This window comes from Coffea eugenioides, chromosome 6 (genome assembly GCF_003713205.1).
Source record: "Coffea eugenioides isolate CCC68of chromosome 6, Ceug_1.0, whole genome shotgun sequence".
Taxonomy (NCBI): domain Eukaryota; kingdom Viridiplantae; phylum Streptophyta; class Magnoliopsida; order Gentianales; family Rubiaceae; genus Coffea; species Coffea eugenioides.
The window spans coordinates 13,230,530-13,253,151 of record NC_040040.1 but is presented as its reverse complement, the minus strand read 5'-3'; the positions used below and the strand labels follow the sequence as shown (position 1 = coordinate 13,253,151).

Below are 22,622 nucleotides of genomic sequence, written 5' to 3'. Positions count from 1 at the left end.
AATTTTAATATTTTTGATTTATTAAATTTCTTTTAGTTTTATTAAATAAACATGCAAGTGCTTTATACTCAAGATTCCCACCAAAAATTGGATTAACAAATAAAGGAAAGATAGATATACAGCCATATTCCAACATATATCAAGATGGCCAAGGTCCTTAGGATGTTTAATATTTATCCTTATCATTGTCCAAGGATGACAGGTCTAAACTAACTGAAATGCTGGAAATTCTTGTGGATAATGACTAGGAAGACTACTAGATTATATTCGCTGGTATGACTATAAAAATTGTTAAAGATAATTTTTGAATCTAAGATTCCGTTTGGATTGACTTTTTTTTCAAAAAATAAGTTTTCAAATACAATGTTACAGCAATATACAATAACTCAAGAAACATCCCCATCCATATTAATAATCAATATATTTCAAAAAAAATTTTATAGTAAGAAATTTTTTTATATACACTGCTACAATAAAATTATTTCAAAAACACCTACCAAACAGCAGTTAATTCCAAACGGAGCCCTTGCCATTTGAGCCCAATGGGTACCCAAGTATTTCCATCCTTTCCCATTCATTGAATGGGTATAGTTTGGGATTGTCCCAACTTAGAACCAATACCAAATTAATAATACCCATCCCGCCCAAAGTTCCTTTGGGCATGGGTAGCCCATTGGGACTTGGGACAAATTGCCAGCTCTAATAGAGAATTTAAGATAAGAGAAGAAAAGGGTGATTGACTCGGTGGTGGTCAGGTGGCACCACCGAGACAATCCACCAGTGCTGACACACTGAAATTTTAAGCAAAACAAACGAGGGACAATTAATCATAAAGGGATGAGCTGTGTTTGGACAGCCATTTTCCGTGGAAAAATTGTTACTTTTCTCGTGAACATATTTCTCTATTGTCTTTTTACCTCGTATACATCAAATCGTTACAGTATTTTTTCTACAAAAAATTCAGAAAAATGCAATCTTTGTGTGGATAGAGCATTGTAGCACTTTTTGTGATGTGATGTATGTGAGATAAAAAGGTGGTTGAGAATATAAAAAGGGGACGAAAGAGTTTCATATTTTTCTCACACAAAAAAAAAAAGAAAAAGAAAAAGAAATTAGGCTTCCAGCGCCTTTGAGTTTTCGTCTTCGCCGGTCAAAACCTCGGCTCCAGCAGGCAGTTACAAAGATTGACTTTGACCCATCTAAATATGTTTATGAAACTTCTGAAGTTGAGAAACTTGAAACTGAAAGAGTGGACACGGCCGGGTGTGGGGCGATGCACCTGAGTTGTTGACGTTCCCTATCCAATGGAATTATTCAAAATTTGACACTGCTAGTAGTAGAGTATTATTAACACTACTCAGTTTTCTATTTATAGCATTTCCGAGTTTTCATTTTTTAATGGTCGATCATTCAATCATGTTGTACCATTATTGTGCACGTGGGAGCAGGATTTGAATTTTGGACCTTAGTATTTTACTTGGTCGAAAGAACATGGGCCATAATTGAACATGGAAGCTTCTCTTATTTCTCTTGGTCTTCGGTTAAGACATTTTATAATGAATGGATGTATTTAAGATCAAGACTATTAATGCCATGGAATAAGATCAAGAATGGATGTATTTAAGGAAAAAGACTATTAATTGAGATGAGGTATACAATTGATCAAAACCAAAGAATCACTTTGCTTCACCCCCCGTTTTTTGTGAGTAGATGGGCACAACATAATAGTTGGATTGCTTATAGACGTGCTTGAACAAGACATAAGACATTTTGCTCAACTGGAAGACATCCAAATGCTAAAATCTATTTGTTTATGGAATGCTCATTCATTTAGCTGGATAGATCACGAATGTAATATGATAAGTAGAAGGATTAGTGTTTATGCTACTAAGTTAGTGCAAGATGAGGAATATCTAAATTCTCAATGTCTAAAAACATTCTTGTAATGCTCAATATGGGCATTTGCTCAAGTTCTATAGGTTGTTTTTTATATCAATAATATTTCTAACGTTTCCGTAAAAATATATATATAGATGTGCTTGATAGATATAGGTGTGAAAATGTGTGATTCGAATGAATTATAATCGAGTAATAGATGTAATTGGGTTAACTCATTTATAATGATTTAATAAATGGGTCAATCTATTTATACACATATAATATATTTAATCACCCATTTACTACTCATTTGAAATTGTACTTATTCTTTCTTTTTTTTTTGCATGTTGTTTGACAAAGGATAACGATATTTTATTGATATTAGTTTGGTAGAAAATTCAAATTTATCTGCTTAACATCTACTAAAATTTAAATTTAAATGTATAATTATTTTAAAATGGATATAAATGGATGAGCCATATCAACCACTATCCACTAATTACATAGGTTTAATCGGGTATTTATTTACACCCATTCGAAATTCATTGCATATTCAAATCCATTTATTAGTATATGAGTTTGTACGTATCAACATAATTGGATTATGATGAGTTTGGACGGATAAACATGATTGAAATGTAATTAACGCTTATATCAATAGCGGCGGACTGAAATTTATCCATCAAAATCCTGCAAACAGACAAAAATGCAGAGACAATCAACACCAAACATGAAACAACTAGCACCAACAAAAAAAAAATGAAGAAGAAGAAGAAGAAGAGACAACTAGGCGGGGTTGGAGACAGCAACAAGTATTTGCTCGTCAACTTCAATTGCTGAGTGGGTTATCCCGAGGGAGGAGAAGGCATCTCTCAAGGCCCAAAACTCAGCACCTGAGTTGGAAGTCCAGCCCACATTGCAGCGCCGTAAACAGCGTCTGCGGAACTTGAGTTAACTAATGATGACCCATCATCTATAAATATGAGATTTTGAATTCAAGACCTACAAATGTACAAAAAAAAAAAAAAACAGTTGATTGTCATTGCAAGGATTATACCAAAGGTTAGAAGGGCGGAAATGAATCAAATAGGAAGGAAAAAAGAAAAAAAAGGTTTTAAAATAAAAAGAAAAACAAAAAAAATTTAAGCGGGGGGTTTTGGGCAAATTTTTTTTTATAAACTTAGGAGGCAAAAAAAAATAAAATTTTTTATCTTTTTGCACAGCAATCAACATAGCTGTGAATGGTAATCATTTTTTAAGAATATTATTTGTGCCTGGCACACAAATTAATTACATTGAGACATAGTACAATACAAGTATCCGTGGACACCTGCCTTTATAACCATCACTATATTTAGCACAATAGTCAAAATAGCCATGTCCGGTAATTATCTTTTGAGATATTTGTCAAAATTTTATTTCTTGTATAGTCAACATATTTTTTTAACTATTTTTTTTATCTCATATATATCACATCAAAAAAGTGATACAGAATGTTTTTACAAAAGTCATTCCAAATAATTTACTATCCAAATACACTCATTATTTGTGTTTGGTATACACATTAATTACATTAAGACATGGTACACTCAAAATTAGTATTATTGGACAAGGTATGTCTAGGCTCCTGCGAGTGCGCTTAGGAACTTGTATATTGGGCCTTTAGATTTTAGCTTTGAGGCACTGACATTCGTTGATGAAAGTGGGTTAACTAAAATCCGTGTCTACAACACATAGAAAATAAAATGGTGTGTTTGTTTAGCAATACCTTCTAGTTAAAAATATCCTTTTGAAAACTTTTAAGTGATGAAATTGGTCATTTTTCGATATAAAAATATCAAACTATATGGTGAAATTTAAGAAATTAGTGTTGTAGTAAAGATGATGATAGAAGTAGATGAAAGAGACTACGTAAAATTGTATTATGAAAAATCTCAACAGAGATTTCTAAAATTATCCCTAATTAGAATGCAAGCAAATGGTAATACATGGTAAAATTGCATCAACAGGCATACACTTGGGTTGTAAGGTAAAGTTGGTTTGTCTTGGAATTCGACTAAAAGTAGAAGGAACCTAGGAAAGTGAATATATCTAATTGTCTTATACAATTAATTCATTAAACAATAAAATTTTAATTCAAAAAACTCGTGAAATATTTCTACGTTCGAGAAAGTCAAGAAACTATTTCTGTCAATCTGTTTTTAGATACATGAAGCAGATGGGAAAAAGCTTAAACATTTCTTCAATGAACCAGATGAATGTTCACCCCAAAAAAGGGGAACAGCCAGTATTGTTGCCTTCGTGTGATGCCAACATCAAAGCTCCGCATCTCAATATTAAGCCACTTTAGTCAGTTATCGGTCTCAGAGTAGGTACTGTTCATTTAATACTCAGTGCTAAGCTTCAGATGTGCTCAGCAGCTGATAAACTACTGAAATTTAATTCGTTAATCATCTAAAAAAGATTGAGTCCTTATGCTAGGCGCAGTTAAATCCTACTGGAAAAAAGGGGGCGTTCTTCTCTGCCGTACAAAATCATCATAAAAAAAGCGAAACTGATGATCAAGGACATCTGAAGACCACAGGGAGCTGAAGGAGCATATAAGATTCTCCAAAAAATTGCCACATAACGAGTGATGGTTTATAATAGGAAAGCTACAATACTGAGATACAAATCATGCAGAGTTTGGGAGAAAAAAAAAACTATATTATATTGTGCAAGGGGGTAATCCTTGAAAAGAGATGGATCATGGATGCAGTTGACAACCGAACCATAAGGAAAAAGGGTAAGATCAGCCAGATGTGCGTCATCTTTGAGTTCTTTTGGAGGAAAAAATGGACATTAACATTATCAGTAGTTTGCTTGAGAAAACTGTGAGAATCAAAAACCCCTGATGACATTCATAGCGTACCAAGTAATAGCCATATACTTCCTATTCAGCCTCAGTCAATTACAGCAAGCACTACATTATCCTTCGAAAAGCTTAAACGCCTCCAGATTTAAGCGTATTGCTCAACCTGCATAACACGATGTATGTGAATCACTAGTTCCAAGAAAGAGAATCAAAATGATGAACAGGCATATAAAAGAAAGAATTACAAAGACAGATAGCAAATATGCTACTGTTTGCTACAATTGCAGCTCAAATCTTCATTGAAGCAAAGAGGACCTGGGCCCGACTGACCCAATTTCCTTATATTAAAGGCATAATACATTCCAATTACTAAAAGCACCAACTAAAATTCAGCCAGCGTAATATTTACCAAAGGTTGCAATTTCAATTTTGTCCTGTTTCATGCCGATTCAGCCATGCAAGTTCAAATAAGGTAAACAAAAGCCTCTGTACCGCCACCCGTGGACACAAGCTATGACCCCTAGAGCTCAGAAACTAACATAAACATTATAATATTCTAAAAGAGAAAGAATTCTAAAGAGCTAACATGAATATGATAAGTTGGTCATATTGCATTCACCCCAGGGGACCAGTCAACAGCACTGGAAAAAGCTAACGAGTGATACATGTTAAGTTTGGGTGTCTATAATAGGTTTATGATAGAGTGCAATAATTCCAGAGGATATCTCCAACAATCAATATGACTTGGCATTGCCATCAAAACTTTGTCTTACCAGTCCAAGCCCTCAAACAGGCCTTCTCCTTTTATGGCTGAAGTTTTGAAAATGGCCCACTGCCGGTTTTTAATCTTATGCAATTCTAAAGCCTCAGTCACTGCAGCATCATCAAGTGCACCTGGAAGATCCTGTGCATAAGAGAAAAAGAAATCAAGAAATATGTCAGCAGAAAACTAACCAATGCAACACAAAGGTACCAAGCCAAAGTCAATCTTTCTGTGTTTGAAAATAAATTAATGATTCAAGATTTTCATCTTTAACCAGAGAACAATAGCCAGTAACACTAACCTGCTTGTTGGCAAATATCAGAACAACAGCACCTTTCAACTCATCCTCCTGTTAAAAGGTCAAATCTTGAGCTTTCATGGAAATTAACCCAATCTGACACAATTTATATTCACTTAATAGTGACTAAAACACTTGGCTGCTTTCTATGCATCAACAGTTCAACCACCTAGTAATAAAAGAAAAGCCATGAAAATGGAGGCCACCATGATAGCAAATATATTGATTTTCCTTAAGTGGAAGACAGCTTATCAAGTCAGCCAAGAAATCCATAATTCAAAATCTAGCTATTCAGGAGTCATAAAGCTAGCTTCAATATCAGATTCTCCAGTGCTTTCACTCTCAAATCACAATCGCTCTACCACAATACTTGACCGAAGAAAGAAAAAGCTTAACCCAAATCATTTGAAAAGAGGGACAATGTACCACAATCCAACTTCTTGCCAAAAGACCCTGGATTAACTTGTATTAAAAGACCCACTCCAAAAAGATGTGAGTTTTCAGACTCACCAAGACATCAATGGATAGCTTTTACAGTGCATCTCAATCAAAGCCATCAGTAGCTCAACTGAAGATCTTTTTCACATATGAAGCTAACAGACATGGCTATTCCTTGTAGACAACATATTAAAATCACTGGTAAACTACAGAGAGCACTCCTGAGGTTTCTCATCAATGAAAGAATATCCGATGTGGTTTTCTATATAAAACAGACCACAATTTTTCATACTTTCCATTTGACACTAAGGTAACAAATTTTCACCCATCTTTTAGCTGCAAGTGACTCCATTCTATGTAGTCTCTGAAGGAATAACCATGTCATATATCTTTCTTTTAAGATAGGCCGAACAACTTTTTATGGTGTTAAGAGATATATGAGAAATTTGCTTACACTAAGTTGAAAGGAAAACCCAGGTAATTTGAGAACCTTTAGGTAAGGTGCCCGCATTCGTAATGAATACAAACACAAACTAATGCAGTCTCAAACGCTAGACATGATCTTTGTTCTTCTTCGGAAGATAGTCCCGTAGAGATAGTTTAGCATGTGGCTAAACATAATCCCCCAAAATCTTACACAATGAAGATATGCTTAACTACCTACTTCTTGTCCTTCACATAAAACATTTAGTTCAGTTTTGTATTCATTGCTGCTATTTCATCTCTAAGACAAAATGCAAGGATCATGCAAAAATATGCAAGAAAGAATGTTTGACTCTGACAGTTTCAAGCTCCAATTTAGCTGTTCCAAGGAGAGAGGCTAATGCTTTGGTCATAAACACTTAGGCTGTGATTTCAATAATTCCCTCCCCCAATATATGAACTGATTACAGAATGAATCATTCGCGATCATAGGTCTAGTATTCCAATTTTCTCTCATTGTAAAGTAAAACTAGCGAATTGAAACATAAAGTCATTGAAATAAAAAAGAACTACAGCCAGTTTGGTTTACAACAAAACTTGCTACGCCAAAAAGAACCATCAGGATCAAAATTGATGACGTATGAAGTAATAAGTGAAGCTAGCATCCACAAAATTCAATTTTAAGTTGGAAAGAAAGTTCACAAGTAAACAACAAAAAGAATAAGACAGCAATCTGACCTCCAATATTGCATGAAACTCATCCTTAGCAATCACCAGCCTATCAGTGTCACTTGAATCAACAACATATATTATGGCTTGAGTATTTGGAAAGTAACACCTCCAATATGGTCTAAGGTAACAAAAGAGAGTCCAAATTCAATTAAGGATCTTGCTAGGAACATGACTAGCAAGCAGCAAAAATAAGTGTTTATATCAATATGAAGAAATCCAATTGAGGATGGATGAAAAAAAATTCCATTATTCAATACCTTATACTTGTCTGCCCACCTGCATCATCAACAGGAGAGGAGGGGGGGGGGGGAGAGATCAATAATGGGGTAATTTCAGATAATCAATGAAACTAAAATTTAGATATGAAATCATATGGCTTATGTGAATTAAGGAAAATAAAACCTGGTCCACTCCCATAAATCAAACAACCAAGCAAAACAAATATATATATATATATACACACACACAGAGATGGACAGAAACAGAAACAAGTCAAAAACTACAAACTAGGATAGACCCAATAAACCTTCGATGATTTGTTCACATGAAATTTGAAGCATTCAATCAAAACTAATGGGAGTCACTAGATGAATTTGATGAGTGTGTTTCAAACCGTGACAAGTAAACTACCACTAACCGCATCTTACGTCAAGCTATTCATGTTACTTGCCCACTTAGCCTAGTTCTACTCCAGAAAATTAGCAGTCCTTTTTTTTTTTTGTCTATTGTCACCATTTACACCTACTCCTACTCTAACCTATATTAGGGGGGGTGAACCAACAGGGCCACGGGGAACTGATGGGGACTAAACCACTATCGGACCATACGAGTGTAAGATGCACCCATATGGATCTAAGAGAAGCCACATTAAGTGGCAACTTTTTGATAGGAGGTAAGGTATGAACCCTTGACCTCCCATCCCACAAAGACGTGGTGGGCAACTACACTAGAGGTAGTTGGTTCAGAAAATTAACAGTCAATGAGTCCGCAGAGTGAATCTGGAACAGTATCAATGTTTTTAAACATGCAATACTTTGATCAAGTTCAATGTTCTCTTTCGGAATGTCCTTGGCATGATAAGCAATAAAACAAAGAGTTATTCCTTATGGTCTCTTCTTACTTTCACACATGAAGATGGTCCTAAAAGCAGATCACACTTTCAATTCTACTACAAATGTGGATATAAAAACCCTATGCACGATTCCAGTAAAGTACATTAAGCACCTAAGATATATACCACCGAAATGTTAATTAACAGATACTTCTAAGCTTTACAAGAAAAACCATGCTGCTTGTTCATTTTAGAAGAAAATTGCAAAATACTGACTAGACCCCAAACACAAGAATGAGTCATCTCAGTGTTCAGTGATATGATTTGCTCAACCAATCATTCAATTTGGATCAGCAGTAAATTAATTGGAACCCATACCTAGATCCCAAACTTGAAACTTTATGTTGTTGTATTGCACCGTCTCCACATTAAACCCAATTGCTGCATCCACCCAAACAACACACAATTAATACACATTCTTTCTACACCCCCAAAAATTCAAAATTACAGCAACTTAACAGCATCCCTCCCCCCAAAATTCCCTAAAACCTAGTCCAATTGCTCAAAATTACAAGGATAATCCCCACAATTATGGTAAGAATAACCTTAAGCTTAAAAGAAAAAAAGGAACCAAATACCAACTTGGAATAGTGGAAACAACTTCACCCATCTGAAGCCGATCTGAAACAAGCAAAATGAAAACAATCCATCAAGAATTATTCAAACATAAAATAACACCAGAAAGACAAATATTCAAAAGTAGCAAAATTGAGGAGGGAAGGAGAGGTATTCGTACATAAAATGGTAGTTTTCCCAGCATTATCAAGGCCCAATACTAAGATCCGAGCTTCCTTATTACCAAAGAGAGATGAAAATAATCGCGTAAAAACAATACCCATTTGGCCCTTTCGCTTATATCAATCGTAAAATACCGCAAATTAACTCAAATCAGATCGTAGCAGTCCTCCCTGTTAACAATAAGAAGAATCCCAAAAGCAACAAAAATAAAATGAAACAATATCCCTTGTTATAGGTAGGATAATTAAAGTAACTCAGCAGCTATTAAGAGTGAGAATTTGCCTACATTTCCTTCAAAAAAAAAAAGAAGAAGAAGAGAATTTGCCTACATAGAGATAGGGTGAGAGTAGGGTGAAGAGATCTAGGGAGGAGAAAAAAATATTACCTGGGAAAAGGGGAGGGGTCTGCTTGAGAGAATGGAGGACCAATTGGGGATGAATTTTATAATTTTGAAAAGGAGAGGGGGGTTCTATTATAATTTGAGTGTAGCTGGGTTTAGGAGAAATGAAGAAATCTTCTTCAATCAGTAGAATCTGCACAAGAGGGAGCCCATAGAGGACATGGTGCAAGATTTGGCGTGGTATGGACGGGACGGGAAGGGAAGGGAATGGAAGGGCGTAAATGGGTGCCCGTTATGGAAAACCCGACCCGGAATAGAAAGAATTTTAGTGATGTTGCGGATGTCTAAGGTTCTTGATAATTTTTCTTATTTACTACTAATGTAGTAACATTTTGTAGATTTATTTATTGTTTTTCTTTTTTCTTTTTTTTTTATTTTTGCAATTTGGAAATCTGTATTCTATTGATTTTTGACATTAGTCAAATTTTCTATAATGCAAATTCTCACTATTTCTAAAGTAAGAGTCAATAGAGAACTCAAATTCTCACTTTGTCTTTTCTCCTCTTTAGAAAAGCAGATTAGTTATGATAATGCAGTACTGTATTAAATGTATGATGATTAATTATACTTTTGACTGGAAGTTTTTTTGAAGATTTCAAAGAGAAAAATGCTTTAAAGCCGTAGTACTTTTAAGTCACAAATTTTAGATATAAATTGTGAAGTTTCTGTAACATATAATAATATTAGGCCTAACACATTTTTTCCTTTAAAAACAAAAAAAAAAATAAGTCGAAATAAGTACGTTGTTGTGATTAACGGATTGTATTATAGTATTTGATCAATTGAGCGATGATCTGTACAGAATAGTTGTCTCTCCATTGAGCCAATAGTTGTGACCCTTTCAGCTCTTTTCTTGCCATGCCATCCATTGTCGTCATATTCTAAATCAAGAAAGATGAGCTTTCTTTCTTACAGTTTAAGACACCAGACAAACTTGAGTTAATTTGCATCAATCCGTGGGGAAGATGTGAAAGAGTTTGAATCTGGGTTAGAATTTCACGACTTAACATGAGATATATAATGCTTGAAGTTCGAGTTCAGATGAACATGAATGACGTTTAGTACAGTAAATTCAAGTTGAAATTTGAGGAAAGCAGAAAGGCAGTATTCATGTTCATATGCCAATAGATCCAATTTCTCATTTCATATTCAATGATGCAAAAAAAAAATACTAATATTCTTTATTCATACGCCATAGTAATTTTCTCATTCAGTACTATAGCCTTTTAGACCTTTATAAATATCAAGAACTGGTGAAGAATTGCAAACATAAAATGTCACTGCACTACTGTGGAAACATTGGCCTAATTAAAAGTGTTCTTAATAATTCGTTTTATTCATATGCACCGTTCCTATTCTTCTATATTAGGAGCTGCATTATTTGATTTATTCTTACACGCTGCATAATTTTCCTAAGATTACATGAGCAAAAACAACTGTTATTGTTGCATTTGTGGATCAGACCGCAATTTTCAGGGACAAAATACCACCCGATAATTAGTTCCACCAGGGCAAGTGAAGGTGCTAGTTTGATCATCCTTGGGGTAACTATAAGCATCAGGGCATCTCTGCTTGAAAAACCTCGAATAATTCGTAGGTCCCGGAGTTGCAACAATATTGATCAGTCTTGAAAACTGTGCATGGATTGTTGCAGCCCCCGGGAGCCTTCAATGCCCGTTGATATCAGCTGTGCACCTAATGCCGCGGCACTTGTTGGAGACTCGGGTAAATGCCATAGGAACATTGAAACCATCAACAAGGGATATATCAAAGAAATCCAAGTTATTTGTTTTTGTGTTCAGTGCATATTCTGCTAGCGTATTTGGCGGTTGACCATAGGCCTTGCACTGGAGGACACCATCACCACAGTCACCGGTTTCACAATGGCCTTCACCAGCACTGTTGAAAGTGCACTTGGTTCGAGCCCAGATGCGGGCTTGTTGCTACGTTGAGGGTCCAAGTTTGGCCGCGGTCTAGGCGCCGGCCACCACCGGGGACCGCTGCAGCCCATACAGTGTAAGGGCACTGGTTTCGGATGGTAAAAGTAGCTGCATTTGGGTAGTTGATGAGAAGGGCCAGAGAGAGCAAGAAGCAGAAATGGTGTAAATATGCCATCTTATGAAAGTACTGGCTTTTAAACGTTTCTGCGATGGGATGAGAATGAGAATATGCACCGAGACTACATGGTATTTATAGGAGGATATGGTGACTACTGGACTCCTAATGTGTTAATGCAAAGATTGTACCAATAAAGCAGCTCGTTGGAAAATTAATTGAGTAGTGTCATATTATATAACTAGTGGCTAATAGGTCAGTCAACTTATTTTGACATGAAAAGTTCAAGCCATTGAGTTTATAATCTATGTAAATCATGAGACTCTTAGTTGGATCTCAACTTTTCTCTTTTTCGCTTATAAAATAATAGAGTCTTCCTTAAAAGGGGAAAAAAATTCGACACTAGTTGTTCGTTATTCAATTTGATTTAGTCAATCTCTGTATATACACACACACATATATATATATAGATGTATATGTATTCTGTGTGCATTAATAGAAGAAATCAATCTGGAAATGTGGTATTACCGTTAATGGTCCAATTTGCTCTTGTTTCTGTATGCTTTTAACAAAATTTATGATTAAGTTGATGAAAATTTTTCACGTTGAATTCCCTCAATCATTATAAGCTAGCTAGTAGCATGAACATCAAGTTTGTGCCCATTTTTGAGGACCAAATAGGACAAACCTTTTTCTTTAAAAGAGCGGAATTCATTAACGAAATGAAAATCCAAATTACGGGTTAACTACAATTACAGTAGTAATGTCGGAGATTTTGTTGTGTGGCACAACTTTAAATGATTGACAATATGTTGTTATTTATTTGTGCAATTGCAGAAGTTGTAGATCCAATGAAATACTCCAACGACAGTAAAGAGAATGTGCCAAAAATGTTTAAACATTCTTTCTGGACTGATATGTCCAACCCACAGATACAACTAATCTGTACCAACGAATTAATAGATATAATCACAATTTAGAGCTAAAAAAATCTAATTTGCCATGAGAAAGATTGATATGTCCAACCCAAAAGTTAAAGAAATCATACTTGAGAGATCGAGAAATTGATTTTTTTTTTTCGAAGAGAAATAGAGTTTGAACTTGAGTTATTGTGTAGCTAAGGGTTTGAGTGCACTTCAAGACGAGGAAAATTGCTCTCTAATTCTTGTCAACAAATTTCTGAGCATGAGCATCTTAATTAAAGCAAGAGGAAAGATTTTTTTTTTTTTCTGATGTTCAAATTTAGGAATTATGTTATTTAGTTGTAGATTCTCAATTTTTTCTTGATCATACCAAATAATGGCCCTACAAGTGAAAACAGTAGGTTCGATCATGCATAAATTTGAAAGCAGGGCATGCCATTTAATATTTATACTCTTTAATTGTTTGTTGTCGCTGCTACATGAGTGTTAATTGAAGTCTATTGCACATAGTTGCAGAAGCCTGAAATTGATATAAATGATATGTTGTCTTCTTTCTTTTTAAAATAAATTTTTATTTTTTTATTTTGAATTGAGTTGACTTGTTACAAGCTAATTAGTTTTAAGAGAGGTATCTAAACTCTTTTGTTTCTCAAAAACAGTTTTTGTATTTGGAGTCTACAGTAACACTCCAAATACAACAAATACAAGTCTAAAAACAACGTAAAAAACATACACAATTTCAAATACATTTAAAAATAAATAAATAAATAAAATTATACCATCTTTCTTTTTTCACCCTTTTATCACCCACCACCCACCACCAACACCACCTACCATCGGCACCTACAGCCACCACCTACCACGGGCATCACTCCCTCCCTCCTCCTCTCTCCCTCCTCTTACTGTTTCTCCCCTTTCTTTCGCCTTCTTATTCTTACTCCCCTCCTTTCCTCCTTCTTGCTCATTTCTCCCTTCCTCTCTCTTCTCTTCTATCCTTTCCCGCCGAAAATCCCCTCCCCTCCCCTCTCTATAGTTCTCTCTGGTCACGACCTCAAAGAACTCCGATTGTGACTCTCTAGTTGTGATCTCCCTCTATTTGTAATCGAAGAGTCACGATTAGATTTGGTCGCTTCCCTCTAGTTGTGACCAGAGAAAGGATGAGAGGAGAAAGAAGAAGAAAAGGGAAAAGGAAGAAGAAAGTGGTGTTGGTGGTGGGTGGTAGCGGTGGATGCCAGTGGTGAGTAATGTTATTTTTCATTTTTAAAAATTACCCTAAAAATTAAAAATTCTAAAAATACCCCAACATATATTACTTAAAAGCATTTTCAAAATAAGTAAAAATTTTCAAATACATCGCTACAATAAAATTTTTAAAAAATACCCAAAAAAAAGCTAATTCAAATGGACCTATGTTTTTGAAATCTTAAAGGAAATCAGCACAACTGTCAGAAACATTTTGACAGTCCTCGGCACTATTCAATACTGTAGTCCCGAAATGTTGCAACATCAAATGCGAAAAACTGACCGACCAAACAAGAGTGATGTTTGGAGTTTGGGGATCTTATTGCTAGAAATTTATATGGGACATTTCCCTTTTCCCCGCATTGATAAGTTTCAGATTTACAACGAGATTATTAATGACTTTGTTGTTCCTGAGTTGCCCAATCTACCTCACAGTTCTAGGATTTTGTTCAGCAATGTTTGATTAGGGATGTAGACTCCAGAGCATCTGTTGATGAAATACTGAATCACAATTTCTTGCATATGTTTCATTAAGATGTGGCTCTTTTCCGGTGGTTGTTTTGTTGACAAGTCAGTCTTTGCAAGTTAGTCCCCTGTGCTGTTGTCCGGTGATTGTTCTTTTGAGAAGTTAGTCTTCTTTGGGATTAGTGTTAGTTGTCTTTCACAAGTTTGTCTTTTGTTGATAATACTTACTTTAATGCTGATTGTGGAGTCATCTAATTCCCTTGCTAGGAGCTTGCTTTATAGACATCATAGTAGAATTGTCATGGTCATGGTGATACACATATTTAGTATAAAAGTTATTCACAAAAAATACATATATTAAGTCTTACACAATATTTAGTAATAGATATATTTTTAACTCATTTTAAAGCATAGAGCACATTGACGTTCACTAATTAATTTTTTGTAGATTTTTGAAATATTACTAGGTAAAGATTTGTTAGAAATTTCTGAATTCCTCCTCCTCTATTGTTAACTATAAGATGTCAATTTGATATTTTAAATAACTATTATATATATCTCAAACCACATTAATTGTTGGGTAAGTATGTTTTTGTATGTGCCATGTGCATACAATCAAAATGGTAAGAAAAGCTCATAAATATATTTTAAAATATTTAAGGGCAATTACATAATATTTAAAATTTTTTAGTATTTGTAGTCAATTCTTTTGTATTTCTTGCTTTTGTTCTAATTAATTAATCTTTTTTCATAGTTATTTTACTTTAGTAATGGGGTCCAAAAATTCAACTAATTCAAATATCAACATGGTACTATATCAAACACAAAATAATATTAACACAACATATTATTTTATTTATGTATAATTGGTCTCTCTTTAATTAACATAACATAACATGGTATTATAAGAGTTAGAATGTGAAAATCAAGTTGTAATCTTGTAATATTTTTCTTTCATAATAAGAAAAGATTTTTTCTTCGTGGATGTATGTTTTGAATCATCCTATGCTTGTTCAATTACTAACGTGGTGGGGCCAAAAAAAAATGGTGGGACCGGTTTGCTTGTAAATTTACTGGTTTCTTTGATTTAGTATTTGCACATTTTCAAGAGGATGATCGTTGATCAATATCCTATGCCAGAGGTCTAGAGGTTCTCTGAGAGCAACTACAATGAGGTGTAATGAGGGGTTATTATACCCCCGCTGCACCCTGTCATTACACGGACACCCATTGGAGCCGTGTAATATATATTATCCGCATGGATCAAGGGCACTAATGATTTTCAATAATAATCATTTTGAACGATGTAACATTTTCTGAATAAGATGTAACTCTATATGAATTATTTGTAAAACTTAATAACAGAGATATAATTATTACAGATGAGACACACATAAACAGTAATAAAATATCACATCTTTGTTGTAAGAATGTACAAGAAATTTACATAAAATTACAAAACGTTCAAAAAATATTACACGGTTTAAAAAATGTTACAAAACGTTCAACCGTCTGTGCCTCACTCCCTTATAGGCATCATTAGGTTTGCACCATGAAATAGAGCTAAAAGTGGGACTCGGCTGTGATGATAACAAGGGAAAAGATCTACTCAACAACGTTCAATTATATTTTTTTTTTACAACAGGCATTTTCTAGCCATTTACAACGGTCATTTTCTGGCCATTTTACAACAAACATTGACAACGGACATTTTAGTTTTCTCACTATAAATACACAGGACTCTTTTTTTTATTTCACCTCACAATCTCCTACTTTATTTCTTCTATGTCCTTATTCATTGTCTTCAACCTCTTTACATAATATTTAAAATTTCAGTATTTTGTCATTATCGATGAGAATTTTAGTAGTTTTAAAAATAATCGATTTTAAAATAATAAATTTATTTATTTACGAGATATAAGTTGTGCATTAATAAACTAAATATTTGATATGATTGTGGATCCATTCTATTATACTCTGTGAAGTGTAATCTATTGTGAATGAGCGTATAATAATAGAGGGAATAGTGAAATGCTGATATGTCATAAGTGTAATCTACTGTGAATGCGGTGAGGGTGTAATTTTGTATCCTAGTCACTTTTTGGGAAAATGTTAAGTATTTCTTGTGATTCTCTTCATTGGCCACTGATTATCACATTAATACATCAAATGTTGTAGTGTGCAGTTCTATTGTAGGCTAGCCAAATGATGGGTTGATTTTCCATTTTCTTAATTTCTTTGCGTATGGGAAGAAAACAGTGCCATTCAAAGGCTACCAGTCTAGAAATCAGAGCTCGTATGCTACAGCCACACTGGAATGGACTACGGCAAGGGCAAGGGAGTGGTGATACCAATACAATTTCATGTGCTGCAACCGCAGTAGTTTGTAACCCAAATCGTAGTGATGAAAGGACCTCGGGAATTTTGATAGCACACTTGAACTACAGCATCCTACTCAGGGTTTTGGATGCTGCTTTCTGCTTATTTGACTAAGTTGCAGCTGTGCTACTTTTCAGAGACAAGCTGAGAAATGTGGAGTCCCCGAATGCTTATAAAGAAATGCGATGTCGAACCTAAAGTAGTTTTTGTTTCCTTTCTGCCCTATATATAAGGGATGTTTCCACTGCAGGATCACACGTCAAATCCAGTTGTTTCCTATTCAAAATTGACATGGAAGAGATTTTTGAAAATTTTGATATGGCTGAAAATTTTAATTTGCATACTTTATTTGGGATGATTGGCGAGGAAGAATTTGTTCGTGAAAGTATTGATTTGAATAAAAATGTGTATGAAAATATACTGTGGGGTGGATGAATCTTTTGAAAATTTTTGTAGGGAAAAGTATTTGCAAAAAGAAAGGTATAATGTCAAGATTTGTGCGGATGATTGTCATGAATACGGTGGCCTTAATAGTGAATGGTGAATATTGATGAACTTTTTGATCAAGTGGGATTAGTCGCCGAATCATGTGCAAAGTACAAGTATGTTCCACTTTCACTAGTGAAGATAGAAACAAAAATTAACAGAGACACAGTTGAACCTAATTACTTGAAGAGCTTAACAGAGACGATGTTGGCAAGTCTCAACCAAGCTAATTAGCATTTGATGTGGTTAATTTGGTGATTTGTAAGCTTTGCTTCCGTCATTAAATATCGATCGGAATTATAATTGTCTAAATGCAACTTCAATTGTTATGTTTTGATGAATTTTTGGATACTTTGCTGCGTAATTAAATGCAAAAGGAAAAAAAATGAAATGCAAGAGGTTAAAGGTTAGAAAAGTAACTAAGCATGGACAAATCAAATGCAAAATTGTTAGTAGTATATTTTTACGGAAGCACCCCTAAACAGTAAGAAATTGTTTGAATTTTAATCGAAATTCTAAAGGGCCCAAGCGACTTCTCATGCCCGCTTTTAGCCTTTAACAAATAATCAGTCAAAGCCTCTAATAAATAAGGTGTGGAGATTGAGCTGGTTTCGTGTCTCAATGCCATACGATCCTGCATTAATTGGCCGTGAACCGCTATCGTTCAATTTATTTTATGTGCAATAAACCTACATTCTGGTTTCCAATTCGATTGCTGCGCTAGGCGTCGTCCACTGTCGCGACTTAGGTCGAAGCAAGCGGCTGAGGAGGAGGAGATTAAGGGGCTGACAGCGGCCGAGGAGCCAAAAAAGAGGCAAGCGGCAGAGGAGGAGGAGGAGAAGAAGAGCGAGACAGGGACGGAGGAGGAGACGAAACAAAAGGCGGAGGACGACGAGAGGAAGAAGAGGATGCAATTGGCCGAGGACGAGGGGAAGAAGATGAAAACCTTGGCGGAAGATGAACGGCAGAGCCAGAGAGAAATGACTCCACCTAGCAATTGGTGGCTGCCGATGCTGGATCCTCCGCCGGGGGTGCCAACCATAAACCTAGCCGACTACGAATATGACACGCGCTTGGGCTGGGGCTCCATCGGATATGTCGACAGGGTCCGACACAAACCCACCGGCCGACTTTACTCGCTGAAAGCTATTCGCATCGACGACCACCAGCACTGCCAACATAGGGTGAGGGAGTACATGGCCCTTGCTCCCACACTTGACTATCCATGCATCGTCAAATGTCATTGGGTTCAATCAGAGCGAGGTTACAGCCGCTTGTTGTATGACCTCATGACCCTCCCTCTCAACGGCTTCCAAACTCATGATATGCAAATACTTTCCCATATTGCGGATTAAGATTGGTGATGTCGGGGCTCCTAAGGATCTCTTGTTTGATCCAAGTTGCGAGCGCTTGCCAAATGTAGAAGCGGAACGGTACGTGGCCCCTGAACTCATGAGTTATACGGTGGCTTTGTCTGTTGAAGGGGTGGAGAATTGGGATGTTTGAAGTCTTGAGATATGTCTGCTCGAGTTCTATTTGGGGAAATTTCACATTGATTATGACAAGAGGAAGGATACCAAGGGTATTACCCTGCCATTTTTTATTGCTGGGATGCCGAATCCTCCTCGAGCACCCCCTGGAGCATGGCTACCTTTTCCGGCATTTCATCGAGTTGTGTCTCCAGCGGAGTCCAGCTGACAGGGTCAGTGTCGACCAACTGCTGTCTCACGAGTTTGTATTCGCATTTGATTTGGAACACCAAGATGGGAAGGGGAAAAATGAAGGGGATAGACTAGACTAATCTAGACTAACATGATGCGGCTGATCTCTCGTTACATGATCTTTTTTGAAATGCCTGTATTGCTTATATCATTCCAGCATGGCTAGCACTCTATAATTCAATCGCTTGCCTTAACGTATCTCAGTTGACTGACATTATAGAGAGGCTAATTACCAGGGGCGGATTTAAAGGGGGGGCACGGGCCCCCACTGCTTCCCTTAAATTCCTATAATACTCCTATAATTTTGACATAATTTTAATGGTGCCCCCAGAATTTTTAAAAAAAATATGAAAGAATGGGTCACAAAATTTATATCATTCACTTTCCTCCTCTAAAGACCAAATACCAATTATATCAGTCATTACTTTTGGTCCTCACTCCCCAAGTTCCCTTTACTCCTGTGGTCCCCCATTTCACTTCACAACCCACGACTCCTCTTCTTCCACACCCAACTAACTACTTTTTCTTTTTATTATTTCATCCAATCATCATTAATCATTTACTTCATTTGTCCCCACATCGAAGTGGCATTTTTTAAGCAATCAGAGAAAATGAAGGCTGAGTATCGGACTCGTTTATTAGCCTCAATAGATTGTGCTAGGTTTCTCCTACATCAAGGTTTGGCTTTTCGTGGTCATGATGAATCTGATATCTCTGAAAATCAAGGAAATTTTCTTGAACTTTTGCACTTCCTTGCGGGTCATAATGATGATATAAAAAAGGTTGTTCTTGAAAATGCCCCTAAAAATCTCAAACTCATTGCTCCAGATATTCAAAAGGATATTTCAAATGCTTTGGCAAGTGAGACTACAAGCATTATTGTAAATGACATTGGACATGGATTGTTTACTATTTTATGTGATGAATCTCGTGATGCATCAACAAAGGAGCAATCAACAGTTGTTATCCGTTATGTGGATTCACATGGATATGTGATTGAGTGTTTTCTTGGTATTCTACATGTAAGAGATACTACTGCTCTTTCACTTAAGAAAGAAATTGATGATTTATTTTCAAAGCATGGTTTGAGCATATCACAAATCCGTGGTCAAGGTTATGATGGTGCTAGTAACATGCGAGGTGAATATAATGGTTTAAAAACTTTGATCATGAAGGAAAATGGTTCTGCGTATTATATTCATTGTTTTGCACATCAGCTGCAATTGTCACTTGTAGGGGTTGCAAAGAAACATGTCCAAGTCTCTTCTATGTATAATACATTGTCTACCTTAGTGCATGTTCTTGAAGGTTCATCTAAAAGACAAGAAATTCTTAGAGAACAACGCCTTAAGAAAGTCGTTGATGATCTAATGACTGGAGATCTTGTGAGTGGTCGGGGCTTAAATCAAGAAACTAGCCTTCAAAGAGCTTGTGATACACGTTGGGGTTCACATTTTGGCTCGTTGTTAAAGTTGGTTCTTATGTATGATTCTGCAATAGATGTTCTTTTGATAATTGAAAATGATGGCCTGGTGGAGCAAAGAGGTCAATCATATGCACTTCTTAATTCTTTACAATCTTTTGAATTTGCATTTATTTTACACTTGATGAAGAAAATCATGGGAATAACGAATGCACTATCTGAAGCAGTACAAAGGAAGGATCAAGATATTGTGAATGCTATGGGTCTGGTCAAAGTTTCCAAGCAACAATTACAAGCTACTAGGGAAGATGGATGGGATTTTTTACTTGATGAAGTTTGTTTGTTTTGTGAAAAACATGAGATCATCATTCCGAAAATGGATGAAATGTTCATTACTAGTGGGAGATCTCGAAGAAAAGTTTAGCAAATTACAAACCTTCACCACTATCGAGTTGAGCTATTTTGTGCTGTCATAGATTTACAACTCCAAGAACTCAACAATCGTTTCAATGAAATCAATATGGAGTTGCTTCTGTGTATGGCATGCTTGAACCCAAGTGATTCCTTTGCAGCATTTGATAAGAAAAAGTTGATTCGTCTTACAGAACATTATCCTTGTGAGTTTTCTAAGTTGGATATTCTTGCACTTGACACTGAATTGGATACTTATATTAATGGCTTGAAATCAGCTAAGGAATTTCTCGATTTAAGAAAAATCTCTGATCTAGCTCAAAGGTTGGTGGAGACTAAGAGAGATATTGTGTATCCATTGGTTTATATGCTCTTAAAGTTGGCTTTGATTTTGCCTGTTGCTACAACTACAGTAGAAAGAGCTTTTTCAGCTATGAATATAGTGAAGAATCGGTTACGAAATAGAATGGGAGACACTTGGATGAATGATTGTTTAGTTACTTATATTGAGAAAAATATACTTCGTGAAGTTGAAAATGAGAAAGTTGTAAACCGTTACCAAAATATGAAAACTCGTCATGAACAATTGTAAATAGTTTAGTTTATTTTTGAAATATAATTATTATTACATTAATAATTTTGAGTTTGTCTTTTTATGTTTTTCATGGAATATACATATCATTTGTACTTGTTAGTGAATTTATTTATTTTTTGCTCAAAAAATTAAAAAAAGAGTAAATAAAAAAATTTAGTGTTATTTTTGCTCCCACTAAGATTTTTTTCTGGCTTCGCCACTGGTCCAGTGTGCAGTACTATGTCCTTTGATACATGTAGCTATGGGCTTCTCTTTTAACTTCTCTTCCTCTGTGAATTTTCAATGTACCTTCATTGGACTTTCGATGTCTCACCTTTGATTTCTAGTTAGTAGTTCATCTCAGGCGATTGTTACACTTTAAGGTCCTTACATGTGTTTTCTTTGGCTTCTTTTTTGTCGTCTTTACTCCTGTTTGTTGTGTAAATGTAATTGATAACCCATCTCATAGCTTGCCCTTCCCAACTTCTCTTTTGTGTATAAACATCTTTTCCTCCGTGGAACTTTCTGTCCAAATTAATTAGTACGCACAGCTGTTTTACTCAGGATTTAAAGGTTTGTCAGTGCAAACTCTTTTCTCGAGTTGGGATTGAATGAGATGTTTATCGTTACATGTTTTCTTTGTTTCTTGCCTGACCAATGCAACTCTATGTGCATTACAGCTCTCTGAAATTCATTCAATTGCTTGCCTTTGCACGTCTAAGTTGTCATTACAGAGAGGCAATTATGCTTTCCTGGCTTACTAAGCTCTTAGTTCCAAAGCAGTTTTGTATCTTTTGTTATGGATGCGTATGCACTCCTCTTTTGATTTCTCTTGCTTTGTGGATTTTTGCTGTAACTTCTTTGGACTTCTGATCACACATTGCTGATTCTTAGTGGTAGTAGGTCTCAGGGTTTTTGCTATTTTCAGGTCCTTGTCTGTGTATTTCTTTGCTGCTTCGTTGACATCCATCTAATGCGTACTTGTACCATGCACCTCAGATTCGCTCTTTTCAACTTCCACTTGGCAAATGCATTTTTCCCTCTATCTTGTTCAATTAGTAACATTCTATTCAGGATTTAAAGGATTGTCACTGCAGACTTGTATTATGAGTTTGCTTTGAATAAGACGTTACAGTAACATGCTTCTTTTTGTAACCTCCACTGCCCATCAATCAACTCGCATAACTGCAAAGCAGTTAAGGGTAGCTCCCGTGCCTTTTGATTATTTCTTGCCAACACGGAAGAAGCTTAATAGGTTTAACTTTCCTCGGAGCAGTAGTAAAATGCTACATTAGGACTAATGGTATC

At 35.7% G+C, this 22,622-nt stretch overlaps 2 protein-coding genes and 1 pseudogene across 2 annotated transcripts; 1 reads left to right on the top strand and 2 right to left on the bottom strand.

Moving 5' to 3' along the window:
• Positions 1–4,463: 4,463 nt before the first annotated feature.
• On the bottom strand, positions 4,464–9,806 carry LOC113775386 (ADP-ribosylation factor 3). Its single transcript, XM_027320235.1, has 9 exons — positions 9,621–9,806; positions 9,234–9,405; positions 9,080–9,118; positions 8,816–8,878; positions 7,644–7,662; positions 7,393–7,504; positions 5,797–5,844; positions 5,506–5,636; positions 4,464–4,895 (listed from the first exon to the last, which is right to left on the bottom strand). The coding sequence occupies exons 2-9, from the start codon at positions 9,334–9,336 to the stop codon at positions 4,862–4,864; spliced, it is 549 nt and encodes a 182-aa protein (XP_027176036.1). The 5' UTR covers positions 9,337–9,405; positions 9,621–9,806; the 3' UTR covers positions 4,464–4,861.
• Positions 9,807–11,107: 1,301 nt separating this feature from the next.
• Positions 11,108–11,750, bottom strand: LOC113773597 (annotated as a pseudogene).
• A 7,767-nt stretch (positions 11,751–19,517) lies between these two features.
• LOC113773596 (zinc finger MYM-type protein 1-like) lies at positions 19,518–20,753 on the top strand. Its single transcript, XM_027318229.1, has one exon. The coding sequence runs from the start codon at positions 19,518–19,520 to the stop codon at positions 20,751–20,753; it is 1,236 nt and encodes a 411-aa protein (XP_027174030.1).
• The last annotated feature ends 1,869 nt before the right edge of the window (positions 20,754–22,622 follow it).